The sequence below is a fragment of the Erythrolamprus reginae genome, chromosome 5, assembly GCF_031021105.1.
Source record: "Erythrolamprus reginae isolate rEryReg1 chromosome 5, rEryReg1.hap1, whole genome shotgun sequence".
Taxonomy (NCBI): Eukaryota; Metazoa; Chordata; class Lepidosauria; order Squamata; family Dipsadidae; genus Erythrolamprus; species Erythrolamprus reginae.
In genome coordinates, this window is record NC_091954.1 from 42,361,376 (window position 1) to 42,384,693 (window position 23,318).

At 37.3% G+C, this 23,318-nt stretch overlaps 1 protein-coding gene across 1 annotated transcript in view; it reads left to right on the plus strand.

Moving 5' to 3' along the window:
* Positions 1-23,318, plus strand: part of TCERG1L (transcription elongation regulator 1 like) — a 247,800-nt gene that overhangs the window by 144,932 nt on the left and 79,550 nt on the right. Inside the window, exon 5 of the mRNA XM_070754209.1 lies at positions 20,071-20,196. Within this exon, the coding sequence (XP_070610310.1) occupies positions 20,071-20,196 (126 nt within the window). The remainder of the gene's footprint in view (positions 1-20,070; positions 20,197-23,318) is intronic.

The window sequence follows — 23,318 nt, forward strand, 5'->3', positions numbered from 1 at the left end:
CAGATGCTGGGCAAGTGGTTCATATTGATGACAGTTGTGTCTCAAGATCACATGATCACTTTTTGCAACCGTCTGACAACAAAGTCAATTGGGAAGCCAGATTCACTTAACAACTGGATTTATAATTTGTCAACTGCATTGATTCACTTAACAACAGTGCTATGAGTGGTCATAAAGTGGGGCAAAATTCACATAATAAATGTTTCACAAGAGGAATTTTGGGTTCAATTGTGGTTATAATTGCCCCTTAATTAATAGTAGCCAATGCTAGCATTAGGAATATTTGCTACTGGGTGAGAAAAAATTATTCCAATTGAAAAAGAAACAAAATAAACAGGAAAAAAAGGAGAAGAAGAGAAAAAAGTGAGGGTATAAAGGCGCAAGCAACCAATATATATAAATTGCTAGTGCAGTCAGACGGGGACACGATTAAAGGATTGACTAAATGGTGGCAAAATGAGATACAAGTAGAGGTACAAGAGATGGAAAATATAGTAGAAAATATAAGGAAAATAAAAAATACAAGAATCAGGGAAATGAGAAGGAAAATATTACATAAGTGGTATTTTACTCCCGTTCAACTCGCACACTTTCAGCAGAATGTCAGGGGGAATTGTTGGCATGGGTGTCAAGGAGTGTTTATGCATATGTTTTGGGAATGCCCGATAGTGCAGGAATTTTGGCAAAAAGTGAAAGGGGATATCAATAGAATGCTAAATATACAATGGACAATCACTAAGTCAATGGCAGTACTAGTTAAAAGCAATGTGATGGGAGAATTTAGAGAAATAAAAAAAGCAGTAATAGAAAGCGCTCAGGCAGTAATAGTTTTGGGTTGGAAGGATGCGACAAAATGGACAATTCAAAATTGGTATAGGTACATGGTGGACCATATTCAATTTGAAATTATGGATAAAAGGATAAATTCGGATAATGAAACTGAGTTGGGACAACTGATAGGACGGTGGGACAAGGTAAGACGATATATGACGAGCAGAATCCGAGACCAAGCTACAAGAAATAAATTGGAATCACTCTACAATATGTAAATAGATATATTGCTCTTGGGTCAAGTGGACTATAGAAGAAACACTCCCGATTTGGTGGTGGGGAATGTGTGTGTGTGTGGGTGGTGGGCACATTTCACTATGCACTGTTTTATGTTGTGTGTAATATGAATTTGTTAAAAATTAATTTTAAAAAATTTTTAAAAAAGAAAAAAAGGGGAAGAGATTCTGTTACTTTAGTCCTGTTATCCTTTGAATCTTCTGGCTTCTTTTATTAAGCTACTATCCATTACAAATTCACCTGGAAATAAGGTTGAACTCAGTAAATCTTACTGAGTAAATAGAAATATTGCATCCTAGAGGTAAAATCCCTTTCCGAGAATGAATTTTATTCTCTGACTCTCCAATAAAGGGAACCTATTTAGGCCAAAGGCAAACCCAACTAAATGCACTTTAGCTTCCATGATGTTTAAGGGGTATATTTCGAATGAATATCTAATGGATACTTTAACAGGCAATGTCAAAGATTGCAAGAGGTACCTTCCAAATATTACAGTTTTTGTCCCCAAAGAATTTACCCACCATGTTCCTTATGGATGTCAGGAGATAATGTCAACAAATAGAATATCACTGACTGCCTATCGCAATTATATATTTTTATTTTATTTATTTATTTTTTCAAGCATATATAAGATAACAGATAAAAGTATGAACATGATTTTGAGCACATGAAAAAGGAGATTAGGACAGGAGATTAGAGATGGTAGGCACATTTGTGCGCTTATGCACGCCCCTTACAGACCTCTTAGGAATGGGGAGAGGTTGACAATACACAGTTTAAGAATAAAGTTTTTGAGGTTAGGGAAGGAAACCACAGAGACAGATTCCATTTATTCCAGGCATTGTCCACTCTGTTGCTGAAGTCATATTTTCTGCAATCGACTTTGGAGTGGCTTACCTTAAGTTTATATGTGTTATTTGCTTGTGTATTGTGGTTGAAGCGGAAGTAGTCATTGACAGGCAGGGAATTGTAGCAGATAATTTTATGTACTATGCTTATTTCAGACCAAAGGTGGCATAGTTCAAAGTCTAAGCCCATGGTTAAGTTGGCATAAGGTATTTTATTCAGGGTAGAGGAATAGAACACTCATTTCATGAAATATCTCTGGACTCTCTTAATTGTATTCATGTCTGATATGCATTGTGGATTCCAGATAGATGAACTGTATTGGAGAACTGATCTAGCAAATGTTTGTATGCTCTAGTTCAGTGATGGCAAACCTTTTTTTTTTTTTTGGTTTGCGTGCCAAAAGGTGTGTGTGTGTGGGTCTGCTAGCATGCATGCATGTTCCCACACCCCTTCCCTCCCCCCATGCATGTTCACTCCCCTGGGCTTCCCCACACACATGTGCACAGGCTTTTCTGAAGCCTGGTAGGTGAAAAAAATGCCCAAATGGGCAAACTGGAAGTTCGGGGAAAGGCACTTCTGGTTTGCCGTTGTGCTGTTTTTTGCACTCTGGGTGATTCAGGGAAGCTTCCTGAATCTCCGGAGTGCAAAAAACAGCACAACGGCAAATCAGAAGTTCAGAAAATGCACTTCCTGTTTGCCCTTTGTGCTGTTTTTTGCACTCTGGGGCTTTAGAAGCTTCCCTCAAAGCTCCGGAATGCAAAAAACAGCACAACGGCAAAATGAGAGTGATTTTTTCTGAACTTCTGGTTAGAACACAAGAACATAAGAAGAGCCATGCTGAATCAGGCCAAAGCCCATCGAATCCAACATTCTGTGTCGCGCAGTGGTCCACCAATTGTCCATGGGGATCTCGATGCAGAAAAGGAAGGCAAAACCCTCCCTTTCCCCTGACCCCCAACAAATGGGTGAAGAAATATTTCCCTTTATTTGTCCTCACTTTCTTACCTATAAGCTTTAGGGAGTGCCCCCTCGTCCTAGTATTGTATCATAGGGAAAATAATTTTTCTCTATCCACCTTTTCTATCCCATGCAATCAAGTCACCCCTTAAACACCGTCTTTCAAGGCTGGTTTGTCCGTTGGTGATTCTTTTGCCTCCGGGGCTTCTTGGAAGTTTCTCTGAAGCATCTGGAGGGCAAAATAGCCTTTCCCAAGACCAAAAATCAGCTGGTGCACTGGAGCTGAAACATGGCAAAGTCTTGTGTGCCCTCCAATATGGCTCCACATGCCACCTGTGGAACATGTGCCATAAGTTTGCCATCACAGCTCTTGTTAATAGTACAATATTACCAGAAAAGAAGCTACACAATATTAGATTAACAACTTTTAATGCCTTTTTGGCAATGTTGTTAAAAGTGGGCTCTGGTACTTAGATCTTTAGAAATAAGTACGTCAAGATCCTTGGCAGAGTGTGGGTTGTCTACAAGATCATATCCATCTAGCTGGTATTTTATGTTCTGTTGTTTGTTTGTTTTTTGTCAATGTGTAAGACAGCATTTTTTAGTTGAGATTTGACGTTGCCACTTGTTTGAACAATCTGACAGATGGTCAGGGTCTTTTTGAAGGGTGGTAGCATTGTTGGTGAACTTTTACATCATCAGCAAAGAGAACCCAGTTGCTTTTAATATGATCGCAAAGGTCAAGTATGTAAAATATAAAGAAGGTTGGTCCTAAAAAACTCTGCCTTTGGGAACACCACTCTTCACAGGGACAGGATTTAATAGAGTGCTTCCCATTTTGACCACGTTGCCTATTTGGAAGGCAGCTATCCATTTGGAAGGCAGCTATCCATTTATGTAGGAGTACAAAAATGCCATAAGATTTTAGTTTTAGAAGTCGTTTGTCATGCACCACTGAATCAAAGGCTTTACAGAAGTCTATGCAAATTGTGTCTATTGCTTTGTTCTGATTGAACAAAAGGAGGGTTGTACAATGTATGAATCCCACTATTATAGTTTTAGCATTATTTGAAGCAAACTCCTGCAGATTAATCAACCATTTAAAAACCCTTCTCTGAGTGTAAAAGGCAAAACTATGTCCTTGTGATGCAAGTATCTGTGTTTCCTAAAGTAATACAATACATTAGCTGGATTATTTTCCAAAGTCCATAAAGGCAGGGCAAGAAACAATGAATGGAAACTAATGAGGAACAGAAGCAATCTAAAATTAAGGATACATTTTATGACAATTAGAATAATTAATTAATGGAACAATTTTCCTCCAGAAGATGTGAATGCTCTAATACTGGTGGTTTTAAAGAAGAGATTAGACAACTATTTGTCTGAAATAGTACAGGGCAGTGATGGCAAGCCTTGTAGGCACTGAGTGCCCAAACTGAAAGGTGCATGTGCAAAAGTACATGCATGGACATGCGCACATGTGCAGCAGAGACCGAAAAACAACTGCTCGGCTGAAGGCAGGGTATCCCAATACTGGCAGCATAACAAGAGGTAAGATCTTTTGCTTTCATGAGCTTTTGTTTAGTTGTTTGCCAGGAAACAGAAACTCGTGGAAGAAACACCACGGAGATCTGACCTGGGCTGATGGTGCACATGCCAGCAGAAAGGTCTCTGTGTACCACCTCTGGAATATGTGCCATAGGTTCACCACCATAGGTATAGGATTTCCTGAACAGGGGGAGAGGAGGTTTTCTGAGCAGGGGGGTTTCTGAATAGGAGATTGAACTAGAATACCTCCAAGGTCTCTTGCAGCTCTGTTATTCTGATTAACAACCAAAATTGGAGCCTTAGAAAAATTCAGATAAATTCCATCCCCTGAATATACAGCAAATACCCATATATATCTATAATAATACTATATTTATGCAAACTGTAAGATATTTATATATTTTAACCCTGCTTTTCTGTTTAAAAAAAGTTACAAATCTTCTGTTCCCGGGTCACCCTGACCCGGACCGAAAACTCTTCATTTGCAGTGCTTATGTTTGGTCAATTTGAATACTTTTTTCACTTGGAAAGTAGTTTGAACATTTCTGCACACAATGATATGAAAATTGAACTGAAGAAATTAATCCTTATTGGTTTATTTTGCACATAAATATCCCCCCCCCGTTTTTGTGAATTTTCTTTAGGTTTATTGATAATTATGCCTGCAAAATACATTCTATTTTACTAAAGTTGGTGTGGGATTGGTAGCTTGAACATTTCTGAACATAATGATATGAAAATTGAACTGGAAAATTTGATGCATATTGGTTTATTTTGTTGATGAAATGCCCCCCCCCCCCGTTTTTTTAAAATAGTCTTCACTTTATGGATAGTTTTGCTAGCAAAATACATTCTATTTTACTAAAGTTGGTGTGGGATTGGTAGCTTGAACATTTCTTAACATAATGATATGAAAATTGAACTGGAAAAATTGATGCATATTGGTTTATTTTGCACATAAATGTATGCCTCCCCCCGTGTTCAATTATTTCAATTTATATAAAAATTATGCTGTTAATTTCAAACTTACATACTTTTTTTAAGTAAAATGGATTTGTTTCATAAAATTAGTTCTCTGGCTACAATGTGGTTGATTTTCAAAAGGATATTCCAAATATTTCTAGACAAATATGTATAAACAGTGACAATAATGGCACATAGCAAGGCCCGGGGGGGTGGGGGGGTGGCCCTTTTGTGGCAAAAATAAACCAATATGAACCATTTTTTTCAGTTCATTTATATTTTTATGATATTCAGAAATGTTCAATTTAGTATATCAAACCTTTTGGGGGAAAATTCCTTAGGGATTTGTAGCCTTAAAAAGTAGAAATTGACACGAAATTCAAAAAGGATGGGGGTAGGGGCTTTTTGATCAAAATAAAAATATTTTTTGATGATCAGCATTGTTAAATTGAGTAAATGAATGCCTAAGATTTTAAAGAATATTTCGGATTTGGAGCATAAAAAAATAAAAAGTGAAAATGGTTGCAAGCAGCCGAGGGGGGGGGGGCTTATTTCTGATATTAAAAAACCAATAAGAATCATTTTTTTCAGTTCCTTTATATTTTTCTTATATTCAGAAATGTTCAAGCTGCCAATCCCACACCAACTTTAGTAAAATAGAATGCATTTTGCAAGCAAAACTATCCATAAATTGAAAACAATTTCACAAAAATGGGGGGGGGGCGTGCATTATATCCGCAAAATAAACCAATAAGATTTACTTTTTTCATTTCAATTTTCATATCATTGTGTGCAGAAATGTTCAGACTACTTTCCAAGTGAAAAAAGCTTTCAAAAAGACCAAACATAAGCACTGCAAATGAAGAGTTTTCGGTCCGGGTCAGGGTGACCCGGGAACAGAAGATTTGTAACTTTTTTTGCCCAGCAAAAACTAAGCCCCCCACCCCCCCCAAAAAAAATTCTCATAGAGAGAACCCCTGAAATGATGAAAAGTCATGAAATTTCAAGTTTCAGATATGCAGGGAAAATTTTTTACAGGGACTCAAACTTGGCTTCGGGTCACATACGACCCGAACAGAACAGCAGGGTTAAACAGAAAGATACAGTATTTAAATAAAAGCATAATTAAATATATAAACATATTTACATCATCCCAAGAAACACATATTAGAAAATACAGATAAAAACTATGCTAACATCTTGTGTGTTGCTGCTTTTAGTACTTGTCACCTTCCATCTGTCAATTTGCCTACAATTCTATAGACTATGCCAGATCTTTGTAACAATGCTTCAACTGTAACTGAACAATTTCTCCTTGCTCCTAGGGAAATGATCCCATGGATAGTGCTCATGTGTATAATCTACCTACTACTCAGTTGGTAAGGTGGTTGCTGTTAAATATAGTTATTAATTAGAAATATTGGTTATGTTTTTAGCACAGGAATTCCATTCCTTTAAGAAAGGACATACTAAAATGATATGAGGCTCCTTCTTAAAATTTAACAATGCAGCCGTCTTGTTTTAAATTCAACAATATGAAACAACAAGGTAGAAATAATTATTATAATCCCAATAAAATTTACTGAAAGTTTGTAATACTGTATTAAGAATCCACTTTGGTTGGTTGGTACATAGTGAGGACCTTTATAGATATCATTTCAGCCCTCTGGAAATACGAGTTTTACTCCACTCTGAATCCTTCCATCGCATGATGACATTAAGTCAAATAGTTAATGTTCTTTTAGCCCTTGAATTCTGTAACAATCTATTGGCAAGATTGGTTTTTATGATGTTCACGTAGTGCTAATATGTGCAAATGTTTATTCTTGAAAGATTATGGTTGCTCTAAATCATAGAAGCATTTTGCCTTAGCATAAGGTATATTTAAATCAAGAAATTGGACTTTATTCATACAGGGAAATTTAGAATCTCTCCCTCTTTCACTTAACCTATCCTGTAGATGTAAATTAACAGTATTAACAGAGTTGGAAGGGACTTTGAAGGTCTTTTTAGTCCAACCACCCTGCTTAGGCAGGAATTGTTATACCATTTCAGAAAAGTGGCTACCCTGTCTCTTCTTGAAAACCTCCAATGGTAGACCACCCACAACTTCTGGAGGTACGTTGTTCCATTGGTTTATTGTTCTCACTGTCAGGTTGCTTCTCTCCTTGCTTAGTTTCCATCCATTATTTCTTGTCCTATCTTCAGATGCTTTGGAATTATGAATTCCATCATTATTAACCAATTTATGAATTAACACATGCCCAAATGTGCATGCATCAAGGCACAACAAAGTCAGCAGATTTTCTGGTACTATAACCAACAATTGAAAAGAGCAGAAGGTTGTAGAGATATGATGGATGATATAGAGAGGACCTGAACATAATAACCCCCAAAATATCCATTTAGCAGAACTTTAACAGACTGCCTAGTTCTAGTATATAAACATAAAGATTTATAATAATATGTATCTAGGTCATACATGCAAAAATCACAACAAAGTTACTTTTTTATCACCATCATAACTGCAAATGTAGTCTGCAGAGGATATCATGATGATGATTGATGATGATGACTGCAAATACTTCCCATATTTATAATTTTGTAGGTCTATAAAGCAAAAGGAAAGTGAGATCGTGAACACAAACACAGTTGCACCTAGAGGCCACTTCATTTAATGACTGAATTACCAGTTCCAATTGTGGTTGTTAACTGAGGGGTAGCTGAATCAGCTCGCAAAACAGCCAGTGCTTGGCTGACAATAAAGCATCTAGCCGTGGAGAATTCTCTCCTGGGTTATTTGGCTTTGGAAAGGCCGCAAGCAGTGGTTCTTCTCACTGATGAGGCTTACTCTCTGGTTTTTCATACTCACCAGCTGAATAGATTGCCTTCTGGGAATACACCCTTGCCTTTGAGTACTAAGCAAACAATGGGAGGATCTGCAAGATAGAGCACATATACAATAAGCTTTGGTCCTCTGCAAGATAATTCTTTCCAAGGAAGAAGCAATGCGAAGAATTATTACACATAACCCCAAATTCCATAGTGCATAATAAGAAGCCTCTTATTTTTCTGACCAAATCTTAGCATACTAGATATGTCTTCTTATATTTCAGTATGTTCTAATTTGTTCTTCTTTTTTCAAAACCAAATTTCAAATTGTTTTGATGCCCAGCAAAATGGATACAAACCAAGGTCTCTTGCCATGTCCTATCCAAAATATGGACAGTTCTGTCATTCTCACTTTCAAATTTTGGCAGAAGGTTTCTTGAGTAAGTTTCTTATACATGTTTTAAATCAATTATCATAAACATCTAGAACAAACCCCAAATTTGGTCCATCCAAATTGCATGAATAATGACATGTTTCTCAATCACAAGTTAGATAACTCATGTCATGTCATTTGATCCCATCTCATACAAATATATTCTTTTTTTTGTAATGGGTTTCTCTATATTTTTCTATATCAAATGCAAATGCAATTTGGATGATGATGATGATAATTTATTATTATTATTATTATTATTATTATTATTATTATTATTATTCCCATCATTAACAGCACAGCAGTGACTAAAATTTTCTTTTCTTTTAAAAAAGGTTTCATGGCGCCTGGAAAATTAAGTAAAAGCTTTAAAAAATGGTATAAATATTTTTATTGGAGATGGGCAAATTGGGATCAGTTTAGATTAGACATTTAAAATAATTTGGAAGATCAATTCAGTTTAAATGTTAAAAAATTTAGAAAATCAACCAAATTTGGTTATCAAATCAAATGGTTATTTCATTTGAATATATTGGGACCAATTTTCCAAAGTGGACTTAACTTCATCTTATTTGGCTAATTAAGATGATTAGAATATTGTATGTGTTAGGATGTTAGAAAAACTTCCCAGCAGAATTAAACAGATTTGGGCAAACGTAATTCATTTTGATGAATCAAATCAATCTATTAATTTGATTTGTAGAATCAATTCAGTGCTCTGATTTCATCCAAATTAGTTCATTATTCATACAAAACTAATCTGCAGAAATGAATGGTTTCAAGCAATGAATATTGAAAATAATATTAATTATTGGGGGGGGGGGTTTAAGTAAAAAGGAGCTTTAAAATGCCAATACATGCTGTTAATACTAAAGTTTTATGTTAAAGGTTATGGAAAAGCAAATATTCTATTCTTTGGAAAAAATAAATTTAATTTATCCGAATAATGCATCTTTCATTTTATTTCATTGTTTGTTCATGACATATATGCTGTTCCATTTCTGAAAACCCTGAGCAGCTTATAATATTTACAATGTATTAAAAACGAAACTAAATTAATTAAATATAAACACACATGTCAATGCATTTTTCTCATTGCCAAGTATCTTTCTGAAGCTAATCACTACTATATCCAACATACAAATTAGATATAAAGTTAGTTTAAAAATGGAGTATAATAGGAATGAGGCAGTTTTATAATTATGAATATTTTTATTGAAGGTAGAAAATAAAATGCAAGCATAGAATAAGTAGGAAAATTGGGCTGGTTTCCTTTGTTCTATTTATGTTGTCATGTTGCTGTTTTGTTGTTGGCTTCATATTAACAAGTATTACTGTAAACAATAAATCAAGAAACATAGTTTCCACTGTGAATTTGAATCCTTTTTGGAAGTGGCCTATTATTTAATGAATCTTTAAATAAATCTCAATGAGTTATATATCACTAATGACAAAAGCATTCCTTCCTTGTCTCTGTAGTCTGACTTTTTTTCTAGTACGATATGATGTGTTATACTAATTATAATGCTGTATGAGGACCCACCATGCAAATTAAATGCAATAGCAATGGTATCCTAACAAGGCAATTTTTTAGAAAAATGAGGTCAGTCGCGAGCAAAAGTAAACCCAGGTCCCTCAACTCCATTCAACCTTTATGCCAATGAATTTGTCCATGCCATCTCTCAATGTGAATGTCAATCCCACTAAATCAGAGGCTGATTTATATACTCTTTGTGCTGTTGAACCAGCTATTTTCCCCCTCAGCCAAACTGGATCCCTCCGTAAATGTCAAACACTGGCTGAACACTGCCAAACTGAGGGGAAGGAAATAAATCACTCAAAAACAATGGTATTGCTTTTCTTTAAGAGACAATGCAAACCTACTGTATGTTAGAAGGCTGTGACATTCAGCAAAGTAAAGATGCTTCTGTTTCTAGACATCCAGTTCCAGATTAGAAGAAATGTTAAGAGGTCATAGTTGAACTCACCAAAGCAATTCAGTAGGTTTACTAACCTCAATGGTATCATATTGTTCCCTACAGCCATTGAAGGTTTTGACATTATGGTGCTGAGTCTGCCATGATTTGGTGCCTCTATTCTGTATATATTTTGATCCAAGATGGCGCCGACAAAGGCTGCCTCGGTGAAATGCTCTCAAATGGTTTCTTCATTTTCTACTATTCCCTGCAATAATTCTTACTTTGAAACTATCAAATCCAATTTATCATACCCTTATTGCAGATTTCTGCTTTTCCTGAGTAGGTAGGCTTCAGATGTTCTTTAAAGAAGTTCAAATACTGAACTGGTCTCTTCACACATCATTCTTAATGAAGCATGCAAACCAGCATCTGCATTTCCTGTGTCAGATGAAGGGAGCACATCTTTCTCCTCCTGTCCTGGCCACCTTTTGCAGAGGCATGACTGACAGCATTTTAACCAAACTGCATCACTGTTTGGTTTGATGGCTGCCATAGACAGGAAGGTGAGCAGTGAATTAGTTTGCTACTGGTTCTCAGAAGCATCCTGGACAAGTGGGCAGAACCTCTCAGCACATCCACTACCGGTTCTAAGAACTGCTCTGAACTGGGAGCAATCTACCGCTGAGACCATGGTGAGGACAGCTGAGATGATTATAGAAAACTCACTTCCTGTTATTCAGGATGCTGCTTATAAGTGCTATGTACTTAGAGCTCAAAGCATTGTCAGAAATCCAACACATCCACTTCATGGTCTGTCTCTGTTGCTCCCTTCTGGGAGGAAGTTTTCTAGAAGAACTACCAGGTTCTGTAATAGCTTTTTTCCTCTATGCCATCCAACTGGCAAACTCGCAAGATTCGTTTTTCTCACCAGGCGCAGTTTCTCTGTGTCATATAATATTTGTGGGTATATGCATAGTTTTGTATTTATTTATTTGTTTGTCATGTTTATGTAGTGTATATTGGAAGTGGAGATCCTTTGAGAGCTGTATGCAATGAATTTTCATTTTTATGTATGACGATTAGTGTACATTCAAAGTAACAATAAAATTATTCTAAGTCTAAATGAGAATCTGCCACATCTAGGAATGAATCATTGGCTCTGCTTGCTTTGCCAATGGTTTGTCCCCTTCCAGCTTTTCTGCCTCATCTCGGATATCACTGAGAACACACAAGAATCCTTAACTTGGACCTGTAGAATTACAGATGCAAAATTCTCTGAACCAAGAATCTCTTTCACATCTCTCCCCAATTATCTCTGGAGAATCCTTTATGCTACAACAGAAGAACAGTCACAGTAGCTAAGATCAATGCTTTACCTTTGATTCTCACTAAGAGGAGACATAATAACATCCCTTATGCAGAATGTTTCTGCACATCTCTTTGCATCTCTGCAATTGAATCAGTAGGTCATGTTTTTTTCTTTATCATTTCCTCTGCTGTGCTTGGCATGCAAAGACCATACCCCCCATATTTTACTCATTGTGCAGGCAGATCTGATTCATCTCCTTACTGATTTCTCTGCAACTAGGAGTGCAGTGAAGTTTTGCATAATTGCAATTGTTAGTAAAAAAAGGACTTGGTTTTATTCTAATGCTTACTAATGGCACAGACCATCCATCTACCCATCCATACAGACACATAGTTTTGCTCAACATCTTTACTAATAATTTTTTATATAGAATAGAATAGAATTCTTTATTAGACACACAAGGAATATGTCCTGGTGTAAATGCTCTCAGTATACAATAAAAGAAAATATATATTAGTCAAGAATCATAAGGTACAACAATGATTGTTATAAGGGTTAAATAAGCAATCAGAAAACAATCAATATTAATAAAAATCTTAAGATACAAGCAACAAGATATATATTATTATCTGACACCTTCTGTCACCTACTTTCTTTTGTTCTCTCTATAGAAATTTATTTTTGATCTCTAGCAACATTATTTTACAAAGCAACCCCCCCCCCCCCCCACATATTAATTATTATTGGACTGGTAGGATTTTTAAACTCCAGATTGCTGATAGCTCTTTGGTTTAAGTGAAAGCTTCTGCCCTTCTGTTCCGTGGATCATAGACACTAAGAAACATGATGGGGGTTTTTTCCTGATTATCTAGTAATATTTATTTTGCATATATGTGTGTGTTAAACTCAAGTGCAGTAACATGGTAAAAGTGAGCAATATGATTTATTTTGACAAAAATGCTAATGACAATGATAGCAAAAATTGTGGTTTGCGATCTTTTTGTTATTCTTGATGTTTGTCTTCTGGTTTATTACTTGGACACATAACACTCAGAAAAACACAGATTTAATCTAGGTGAGACACAATGCCTCTAATATAACAGAATCATAGATTTACCTTGTTAAATTACCTAGAAATATACATCCTCTCTTACGCATCTGCTTCTTTTCATGTAAGTCTGCATCACCCCAATCACAGTGATTATAGATTGTTTTATAGCTTGCTAGCTTTTTATCAACAACCTCTTTGTTTTCCTTCCTTTATCTTTGTAGCTTTTGTGAGCTTTATATTTTTCCATTTTGACTGTTATAAAAGATGAAAACATTTTTTTTTAAGTGTGAAATAGCATTAAAATGGTATACTTCCTTCTTATTCACCCTCATTATTTGTGAACTCTGGACAACAATTTATTAAAAGAAAATGGTTTAAAAATATATATTTTCTAAATGCGTCAAAGCCCATACAGAGAAAACATTACAAAATGTGCAAAAAAACCCATGGATACAGCACTTACTGTGTATAAAAAGGTCTGTTCCATATTTACCAACAGCTAATAGAGGAAGTCAAGAGTGATGTTGGAACCAAGGTTAAAGAGGGCCACCCTATAGTAAAACTTTAATGGACCATTAGGAAGAAAAATGTCCATCAAATCCAGATCTCCATTTTATCTGAATTCATATACAGTACTGTATTTTATAGAATACATTTGCATAATTATATAATTGCTGTTTTGATTTGATTGACTCAACATTTTTGACATTTGGCATAAATAGATGAAAATGATGTAAAGTATATCAAATAAGCAGACTGCTTCAGAAAGAATAATCTTTTGGGGGTAAATTTTTGGTTTAGGTGGAAGTAAAATTTTGTCTCTACCATCCAAGTCTTTTAAGTGGAATTAAGCCCTTTCTCTCACTCTATTTTTTTTCCAAACATCTGAATCTTGACATTATATTGATTAATCATCTGAATTTTGTTCCTATGTTGTCATGTAAGAAAAAATGTATTAAAATGTGACAATAACAAATGCTGAACTTAACTATGAAAAACAAATAATGATGATGTATCAAGACTTTGGGGTGGAACAATTTCCCATCAGTTTAAAAAAAGTTGACGGAAAGCATTTTCTCTCTTTTTCTTTCTTTCGAATGACTCAGATGCTGAATTCACAAAGGGCCACCCTCTGAGTTCTCCCATTTAACTTTCTGTCTTACTAATTTATTTTATTATTATTATTTTGTCAAGTACGTATTGATAGTGTGCAAAGATATAACAATATTTATATACATGATATTGGTACTAATGGTTTCTGTATCTTGATATTCAGAAATTAAGATGCAGTGTTTTTTTCTCTCCTGATTCTTAATTCCACAAAGATCTACTTAAATTGAAGTAATTTCTCCCCTTTCTAAGAACACAACAACTTGCAGAATGTGTAGCATCAAAACTGGACAATTGCATATATTAGCCTAATAAAATGAGATGTTTTACTCCAGAGGCTGGCTTCAAAACCAATTTGAATTGATCTTCTAAGGATAACAGTGGTTTGCTTTAGCACATATGAACAAAAAACCCACGAAAAACAACCAACCTCCTCTGCCTTTCTCTCTCCCCTCTTTTCCCTTCCTTCTCCCTCTCCTCTACCTGTCATCTCCCCATCCTGTCCCTTTCCCTTCCCCTTCCCTCTACTTTCTTTATCCTTGTCCTTTTCCTTTTCCTCTTCCTCTCCTCTCCACTTCCTCATTTATTTATTTATTTATTTATTTGTTTGTTTGTTCATTCGTTCATTGCATTTATATGCCGCTCACTCCAATCGGCTAACTATCGGAATAAATACAACACCAATAAAAACAGTTAAAATCTAATAATAAAAATCAGTAATGACAGTAATATAAAAAAATACATACTTGCAATCAGCTTAATTCCAGGCCTGCTGGAAAGCCAGATCTTAACGGATTTCTGGAAGACCAGTAGGGTGGAGATAATGTGGATCACTGGAGGCAGTTGGTTGCAAAGGATAAGAGCTGCCACAGAGAAGGCTCTTCCCCAAGGTCCCGCCAACCAACATTGTTTGGTGGATGGAACCTGGAGAAGGCCAACTCTCTGAGTCCTTACTGGCCGCAGCGAGGTATGAGGGAGAAGGTGGTCCCATAAATAGTCTGGCCCTGAGCCATTTAGGGCTTCAAAGGTAATTACCAACACTTTGAATTGCGTTCAGAGCCTGACTGGCAAGCAATGCAGTGCACATAAAGTTGGAGTAATACAAAACAACCTTGGCACACCCATTATTGCATGCACTGCTGCATTCTGCACCAGATGAAGTCTCCAAATGCTCTGCAAGGGTAGCCCCATGTAGAGCGCATTGCAATAATCATCTTCTTTTACTTTTTGACTTTTCCTCCTCTCTCCTCTTGCTTTCCTTCCTTTTCCTTTCTTTTTCTTTTCCTTTCTTCTCCTCTTCACTTCTTCTTCCTCTCCTTTTCCTTTTTTCCTTTTCTTCTTCTCTCCTCTCACTTTCCTTCCTTTTCTTTTTCCTTTCCATTTTCTTTCCTTTACTTTCCTCTCCTTTCTACTTCCTCTTCCTCTCCTTTCCCTTTCCTTTTCCCCTGTCCCTTTTTCTTTCTTCTTCCTTTCCATTTCCCCTTCCCTTCCTTTGCCTTCCTTTCCTTTCCTGTACTGTACTGTTCTGTAGGCAGGAAAATGTTCAGAAACATGTTAATCATAATGACCCAGAATTGGAACTGAAATCAAGGATAGGTATATCACTTGGTGGTAAAAATACAACCTATTGTTAAGGATTATGATTTGCCGTATTCTGGTTTGACTCTAGGAAATGAGATAATGAAAATTATATTACATAAGATTATGTAGGGATACTTTAAAAAATAACCCTTCTGAATACTAGAATTTAGAATTTTTAATTTTTTGCAACTTATAGTAAGAAATATACAAATCCAACCAATAGAGAAATGAATGCAAAACTTTATCCTTACAGTGAAAATCTGTACTTCAGGCTCCCTCTTTTTTCAGAAGGAGAAGGAGAGAGGAGAGGAAAAACAGCACATTATAGTGGAAATTATGTGCAGGCTTATGTTAGTTCTACGTTGTGATGGTTTGGAGGGGAGGGAGAGCAGGGTGGAAACGCAGCTCACATAAGTAGCCTAAGTGTATTTGCTGGCTTTTGTCACTGTGGCTTTTTCAAGTACTAAATGAAAAATGTGCATGCAGAGAGTGTTGATTAGAAAAGCAGAAAGTACATGAGCTAGGTCAGAGTCCTTCTGTGGATATGCAAAGTCTTGAAAAGCAAATCAGAAACAGGAAGCCTGACTCATCCTTATGTTTACCTAAGATAAAGGAGAAATGGATTGATTAGAGGGTTTGAGAGGTTCCATTTCAAAAGCCAGCTTGCTTCATCTGTATTCTGAATGGAAATGCAGCAGAATGTGACCAAATGTTGAGAAGGGCTTGTTGAGATACCCACCCTATGACATAGTCTCTGCCATGAGCTTGTCTGTACAAGGGAAGCAACCTTTGCCTACAGATTCAGGGAAGAATTGCTAAGGATGTGCAAAGCTTTCATATATAATCAACCTATGTTTGTCTAAGGCAGTGATAGCGAACCTTTTTTCCCCGGGTGCCGAAAAAGTGTGTGTGTGCACACTATCATGCATGTGTGAGTACCCAAACACATAATTCAATGCCTGGAGAAGGCGAAAACAGCTTCCCCTTCTCCCCCCAGAGGACCTCCAGAGGCCAGAAACGGCCTGTTTACCAACTTCTGGTGAGCCCAGTAGGCTCATGTTTCTCCCTCCCCAAGCTCCAAAGGCTTCCCTGGAGCTGGGGAGAGGATAAAAACACCCTCCCCCATTCCACACGGAGGCTCTCTGGAAGCCAAAAATGTCTTCCCAGAGTCTCTGTGTGAGCCAAAAATCAGCTGACTGGCACACACATGCGCATTAGAGCTGAGTTAAGGCAACAACTCGCATGCCAACAGATATGGCTCCACAAGCCACCTGTGGCACCCGTGCCATAGGTTCTCCATCAATGTTCTAAGGTATCTAGATTAAACATCTGTACAATATTCAGGATGATGAATATTTGTTGGATTCTTTTCAGAGAGGTATTCTTAGTCTGTTTTTTAATTGGAGCTGCAATGAGCAAGTAAAGGTACAAATGTCAGTCTCAAAACATAACAGATATCAATGAAAATACGTATTAAATGAGGGCTGGAAATTAATGAAATTTTAAAGATTCTGTAACCGAATGGGGGGGATGCAAAAATGGAGCTCCACCCCACTGCACCCAATTTGCACTGAAAGATGTTGAAAGAAAATGCAGGGCATCCTACATAAGCCACACCAACAATGTGGTAATAAAAATGTTGGTAGCCCTTCACTGGTTACTGTGTAATTTTTATTATATTTGCTTAAGAATATTTGGAGAAAAGGACATTTAAATATTATTCCTATGTAACCCAATCCCAGTCCTAATCCCATAACTGCTACTTGCCTTTTACGGATGATAAAATCAAGCAAGGATTAATCGTATACTTAATGATATGTTTAGATTATTCTCTAAAACTAATTCTTCTTATTTTTTATTATTGCAGTATGACCAGTTTGAGAAATGCAGAAAAGTGAATAGGGGTTAATAAAATATTCAGTCTGATACATAGTTACTGAAAGCTGAGCCTATATATAAAGATGAATTTGGTTAGGTATTTTGTTTCTTAACAATAAAACTGCTGCCTGTGCTCATAGTAGAGCGAGTCACATTTCTGATACTATTATATGTAATCTGGGAACAATTCGTTAAACTGAACATCTGATAATCTGAAATTATGTTTCCATATATAGGTAGTCATTCCAAATATAGGTAGTCCTATATATGGAAGGACTACCTAGGACAAGGGTAGACAGCGTTGGCTCTTCTATGACTTGTGGACTTCAACTCCCAGAATTCCTGAGCCAATCATGCTAGCTGAGGAATTCTGGGAGTTGAAATCCACATGTCATAGAAGAGCCAACTTTGCCTACCCCTGACCTAGGACAACTGAGCCCAAAATTTCTGTTCTTAAGTAATACAGTTGTTAAGTGAGTTTTCCCCCCATTTTATGTCTTTTTTTTGCCACAGCTTTGTGGCAAACCCTGGATGAATCAGATAGCCTCCTCGCTGTTTGACTCAGCTGCCAGCTGCATAGGTCACTGTCACATCACCACATTAGCCGCTTCTCTGGTGGGATCCTCTACCAGCTGCATGGGCTGCTGAAGAGCCACAACACATAAGATTGGATCTTATTCAGACAAAGCACCCATTCATTTTGTGATGTGTCCATATTTCAGCCATGCTTTCGCCTCCAATTTCTGTTTTGCTTGCAAGTCTGCAATGAACGTAGTAGTAAATCTTAGGGAAAAAGTTTGCATAAAAAATTATCTAGCAAACTTTCAAAGCTGCATTATAAATTTATCCAGAAGTTGTTAGGTTAGAAGCTCTTAGGTATTTGCCCAGAAGTTGTTATGGGATTCCCTTCCCTTGTGGTAACAACATGCTTTGCAAACCATCTATAGCTTTGTTTAAAGAAACATAATCTATTTAATTATCCATTTGTTCTCTGTAATATATATCCTTAACATGGACAATTATTTTTTTAAAAATTGACTGGACCAGCTTATATCTATCAGTTCATACTGCCATTGATAAAACCACTAATATTGCCATTAATTTTAATATTTTAATTTAACCCATTCATATCTTGTTTATTTCAAAAACAGAACATTAGTTCACACTTGAAGATGTCATACCTGGATTATGCTAATAGTTGATTGGTAGGTTTTTCTAACTATGATGTCCTTGTACTGGTTCATATACAGAAGAATCTGTTCCTAGATCTGTCTGATATATTCCTACTTCTTTCTTTCTTTTTTTCTTCTTTTCTTTTTCTATCTCAGTTGTGGCTGAGTATTTAGAAGCTGTATTCATTTAAATGCTGACTTTTCAGGCCATGCATACAAGATCAACTGGCCTATTTGAATAACTCAATTCCAATTCATTTTTTTCTCTGTGTTCAGCTTGATTGTGTGATAAGTTTTTCCTCATGTTCAAATGGCCCCTTACAGTGTAGGACTTTCCCACTTAACTTCCTGGAATCCATTCTCCCTTGAATTTCTTTTGATTTAAAGAAGTCAAGTTAAAATGCTTCTTTAGGAAACTGGAAAAAATCTTCTTTCTCATTATTCACTAGAGATTTATATTTTGTTCGTGCAGTGTTAATTTTATTGCATTAGCAAATGCCTTGCATTGACTATTATATTGTTTTATTGCAAGTTGTACTGTATATAGCAGTGATGGAGAATCTTTTGTGGCTCGTGTGCGCACATACATGCCCTCCCCCCCCCACATGCACACAACCCCCAAACACACTGGCCCACCCTCCCTGTGAATGTGCACAGGTCTCACTGAAGCCTCCAGACTCCTGAAGCCTGGGGGCAGTGATGTTCAGAAACAAACTTCAGGTTGGCCCACTTTTCACTGTCCCCGGGCTTTATGAGGCTTCCCTGAAGCCTGGGGGAGAGTGAAAATAGCTGAAAAGAAGTCCAAAAATCAGCTGGCCAGTACATGCACCTCACATGCCCTCAGATCAGTGGTAGGCTACTAGCCGTAATGCTAAATTGCACTCGCCGCAGTGTTTCATAAGTGCTTACGGGGCCAACATGATTTTGCTTCTGCACCTGTGGAGATAGCAAAATCGTGCATGGAGATGCAGATGCGCCCGTGTTTCGGCATGCGTGCAAATAAAAAAAATTGCCAAAACACGGGCACACCTGCGTCTCCGTGCACGATTTTGCTACCTCCACAGGTGCAGGAGCGAAATCGTGCTGGCCCCGCAAACACTTACGAGCCGCGGTGGTGAGCACAATTTAGCGTTCCAGCTAGTAGCCCATGGCTGTCTCAGATATAGCTTCATGTAACACTTGTGACACATGTGCTATAGGTTTGACATCACTGATATATAGTATTTTGATTTTCCTGCTCTGCACTTAGTTATAATTGCACATTAAATAAAATTCCCACTCCTAAATAGTTAACATTTAGTTTCTGATTAAATCTCACATTTATGACAAGTTCAATTCTAACATCCTTGCCCTTTTATGTAATGAAAAACTCAAATGCTTCTGTTCTCTTTTGTATGCAGGTATTGCTTCTAGACTCGAGACTCGCATGAGTCCTCTGATGCCAGCTCAAGTCACCAGGGTAGCGGCTATCTCATCACCAGCTGTGACGTTCATGGCAACCAATTTGGTGGATCAAACATTAGCAGGTGTGTTTATGTTTCACTATACTGATTATCCCGCTAAAGCATATGTTGTGTGTTTGCATACATTTCAACCAAATTGTTTCCTACATTTTACAGTAATGAAAAAGCCCTCTGCTAACAGAAGCATTTTGCAATTGAACTAAACTAACTGTTGTAGGATTTGCATCCATTAAAGAACAGAGAAGGTTTCTTTATTTTTACAAAGTCTGTTCCAGAACGGTTTAATTTTTTTTTCCTTTTAGACCTTGGAATCAAGGAAGAGATTGCCCCCCCCAACACACACTTTTAATAAATAAGGCTTGAGCAGCAACATTTTAAAATTCTCCATCCTTAAAATATCAGTTGCAAAAGAATACCTCTATTTATTGGAGCAGAAGCTACATCTTTACTAAAATGTGTTTTCACAGTACAGGAAGGAATATATCTATATCTATATGGTTTCTGTGATGACTGAGCAATTATGTGAGGCTCCATATTTTTCTCTTACATATCATCATATTATCATAATCCTTCTTTGTCTTTCTGACTCACCTATTGTAACTAGACAACTGCCATTTAGACACACAAACTGAAATTGGTTTTTTTCCCTCCTCTGAATTATCTTAACTCTTTACCTTTTCCACAATTTCAGTTTTTTTCCTCCTCTGGAGGTAGCAATCTGGTGGGTGAAAATTAGTGATTCTTCAAATGTTTAATTTGCCAAGATTCAGAAATGGGTTCCTCTGGTTCGCACCAGTTCTATAGAACCAGTTACAAACTGCAGCTAGTTCTGTTGGTGCTGGTCCATGGATGCCACTGCCCTTTTTGAGCGGGATTTGGGGGTAGTGGTGAATTTTTTTTGTTCAATTTTTTCCTTCTGTGCATGCACAGAAGCCGGGTTTCCAGCACTGAACAGGATGCACTAATTTGGTTTTGGCTTTTTTACCTTTTATGGAACATCAGCTGGATATTTTATCTGAGATACCTCTACTTGACCAGGTAAACAATTACACCATCCTTTAAACATTTATTTATCTCTTTCTGCTCTACCAGGAAAATAGCACACATTTATATCTCTGCATCATAATTTCCTGGGATGTCTCCACTCACACTAGGATGGCCCCCTCCTAATTCTAGGCATAATCCACTATCATCCAGAATGCAGCCACGCAAGCCATCATGGGTCTACCTCGGTATAACACCTATGTTCTGTGAGCTTCACTGGCTGCCAATTAGTCTCCAGTCACAATTCAAGGTGTTGGTTATTACCTATTAAGCCTTTCATGGCTTAGGGCCAAACTATCTATGGTACCATCTCCTGCCGCATATCTCTCAGAGACCAATGAGATCACACATGGTTGGCCTTCTCCAGGTACCATCGACTAAGCAATGCAGGTTGGTGGGGCTGCAAAGGAGGGCTTTCTCTGTGGCCGCCCTGGCTCTATGGAACCAACTCCCCACTGATGTCCATACTGCATCCGAAAGGCTGCAAAGACCTGGCTTTACCAGCAGGCCTGGGGGCCATGAGCTTTATTGAATGGTATGCATATGTGTTGATTGGATTGTTTGAGTCGTGGGCTTTTTAACTGGGCTTTTATTGTAAATTGTATTTTTTATATTGTTGTAAGTTGCCCTGAGTCCTTTGGGATTGGGTGGCATAGAAGTTGAATAAAAACGAACAAACAAACAAACAAATCTTACATTCATATTTTTCAGTACACGCTTTAGTATATTTTACTCATTGCAATTGTTTTAACAATTTTTCTCTTTTTCTGGAATTTTTTTTATTAAGTTATAGAGCACTGATGGTAACCCTTTTTTGTCTGCCAAAAGGATGCAGACATGTAATAGCGTATGTATGCGGGGGCCCACCCATAATGTTATGCCCTTCCTCATGCACATGTGTATAACACACACATGTTTGTGCACAATATCTCAGGCTGCCCCCACACATATGCACACAGGGCTCACTGAAGCCTCTGGACTTCCCATTGGCCCGCTGGGCCATTTTTTGCCATATCCAAGCTTCAGGAGGCCTTCCTAAAGCCTAGGGAGAGCGAAAACAGCTAAAAAGAAGGCAATGGAGCTGACATAGGGCAATGCCTTATGTGTCCTCAGATATGGCTCAGTGTGCCACCTGTGGCACGCGTGCCCCAGGTTCACCACCACTGTTATAGAGCATTATAAAATACAAAATATAAAAGTACAGTGGTACCTCTACTTAAGAACTTTTCTAGATAAAAACTGGGTGCTCAAGATTTTTTTGCCACTTCTTAAGAACTATTTTCTACTTAAGAACCGGAGCCCGGAAAAAATTCCCAGGAAACTTGAGAGCAGCATGAAGGCCTGGCCAGTTTCCTGCCATTCCGCCTGGGTTTCTCTCTCTTGTGCAGTGTATGGGAGGTGCATCCTCCTCCTCACCACCTTAAAGTCCCCCTCTTTTTTTAAGCCTTAAAGTTTTGGATTTTTTTGATGCCCCTCACTTCACCTTCTTCCTTCTGCAGTGACTGTCCTCCTCCTCCTCTTCTTCCTCCTCCTCCCACCCAAATTCCAAGGTTTTATTTCTTTCCTAATGGGTTTGCACACATTATTTGCTTTTACTTTGATTCCTATGGGAAAAATGTTTCTACGTAAGAACTTTTCTACTTACCTGGTCACGGAACAAATTAAGTTCTTAAGTAGAGGTAACACTGTAAATAGTGGGGGGAAGGGAAGTGGGAAAAATATGGAAAAAGAAAAAGAAACATTGACTTCGGACTCTCTCTGTTACAGTAAGATAAAGCATTAACATCAAATCACAACTCTTTGTTTTTCCATAATAGTATGAATGAGTCATTTCTATAAATATCTACCGGTCTAATCTATAAAACCCAAAATCAAAGTTACTTTCTTTCCACATCGTCAATTGTTTTAACATGCAAAATTTGGAAGTGCAAAATCTTCTGGATAACTCAATGTTGGATGAAATTAATTAATGATTGGATTTAGCAGTCTGAATTTCAGTCCTTTTGGATGCTGTCTCTTGCTCCTCCTCCCTTTCAATTTAGATTGGAATCAACCACATTCAATTTCTTATGTACCCTAAGATACTCTCTGCCTCTTGCTTTGTTAAAAAGCTGCACCTGGTTCAAACAAGAATATCGGCA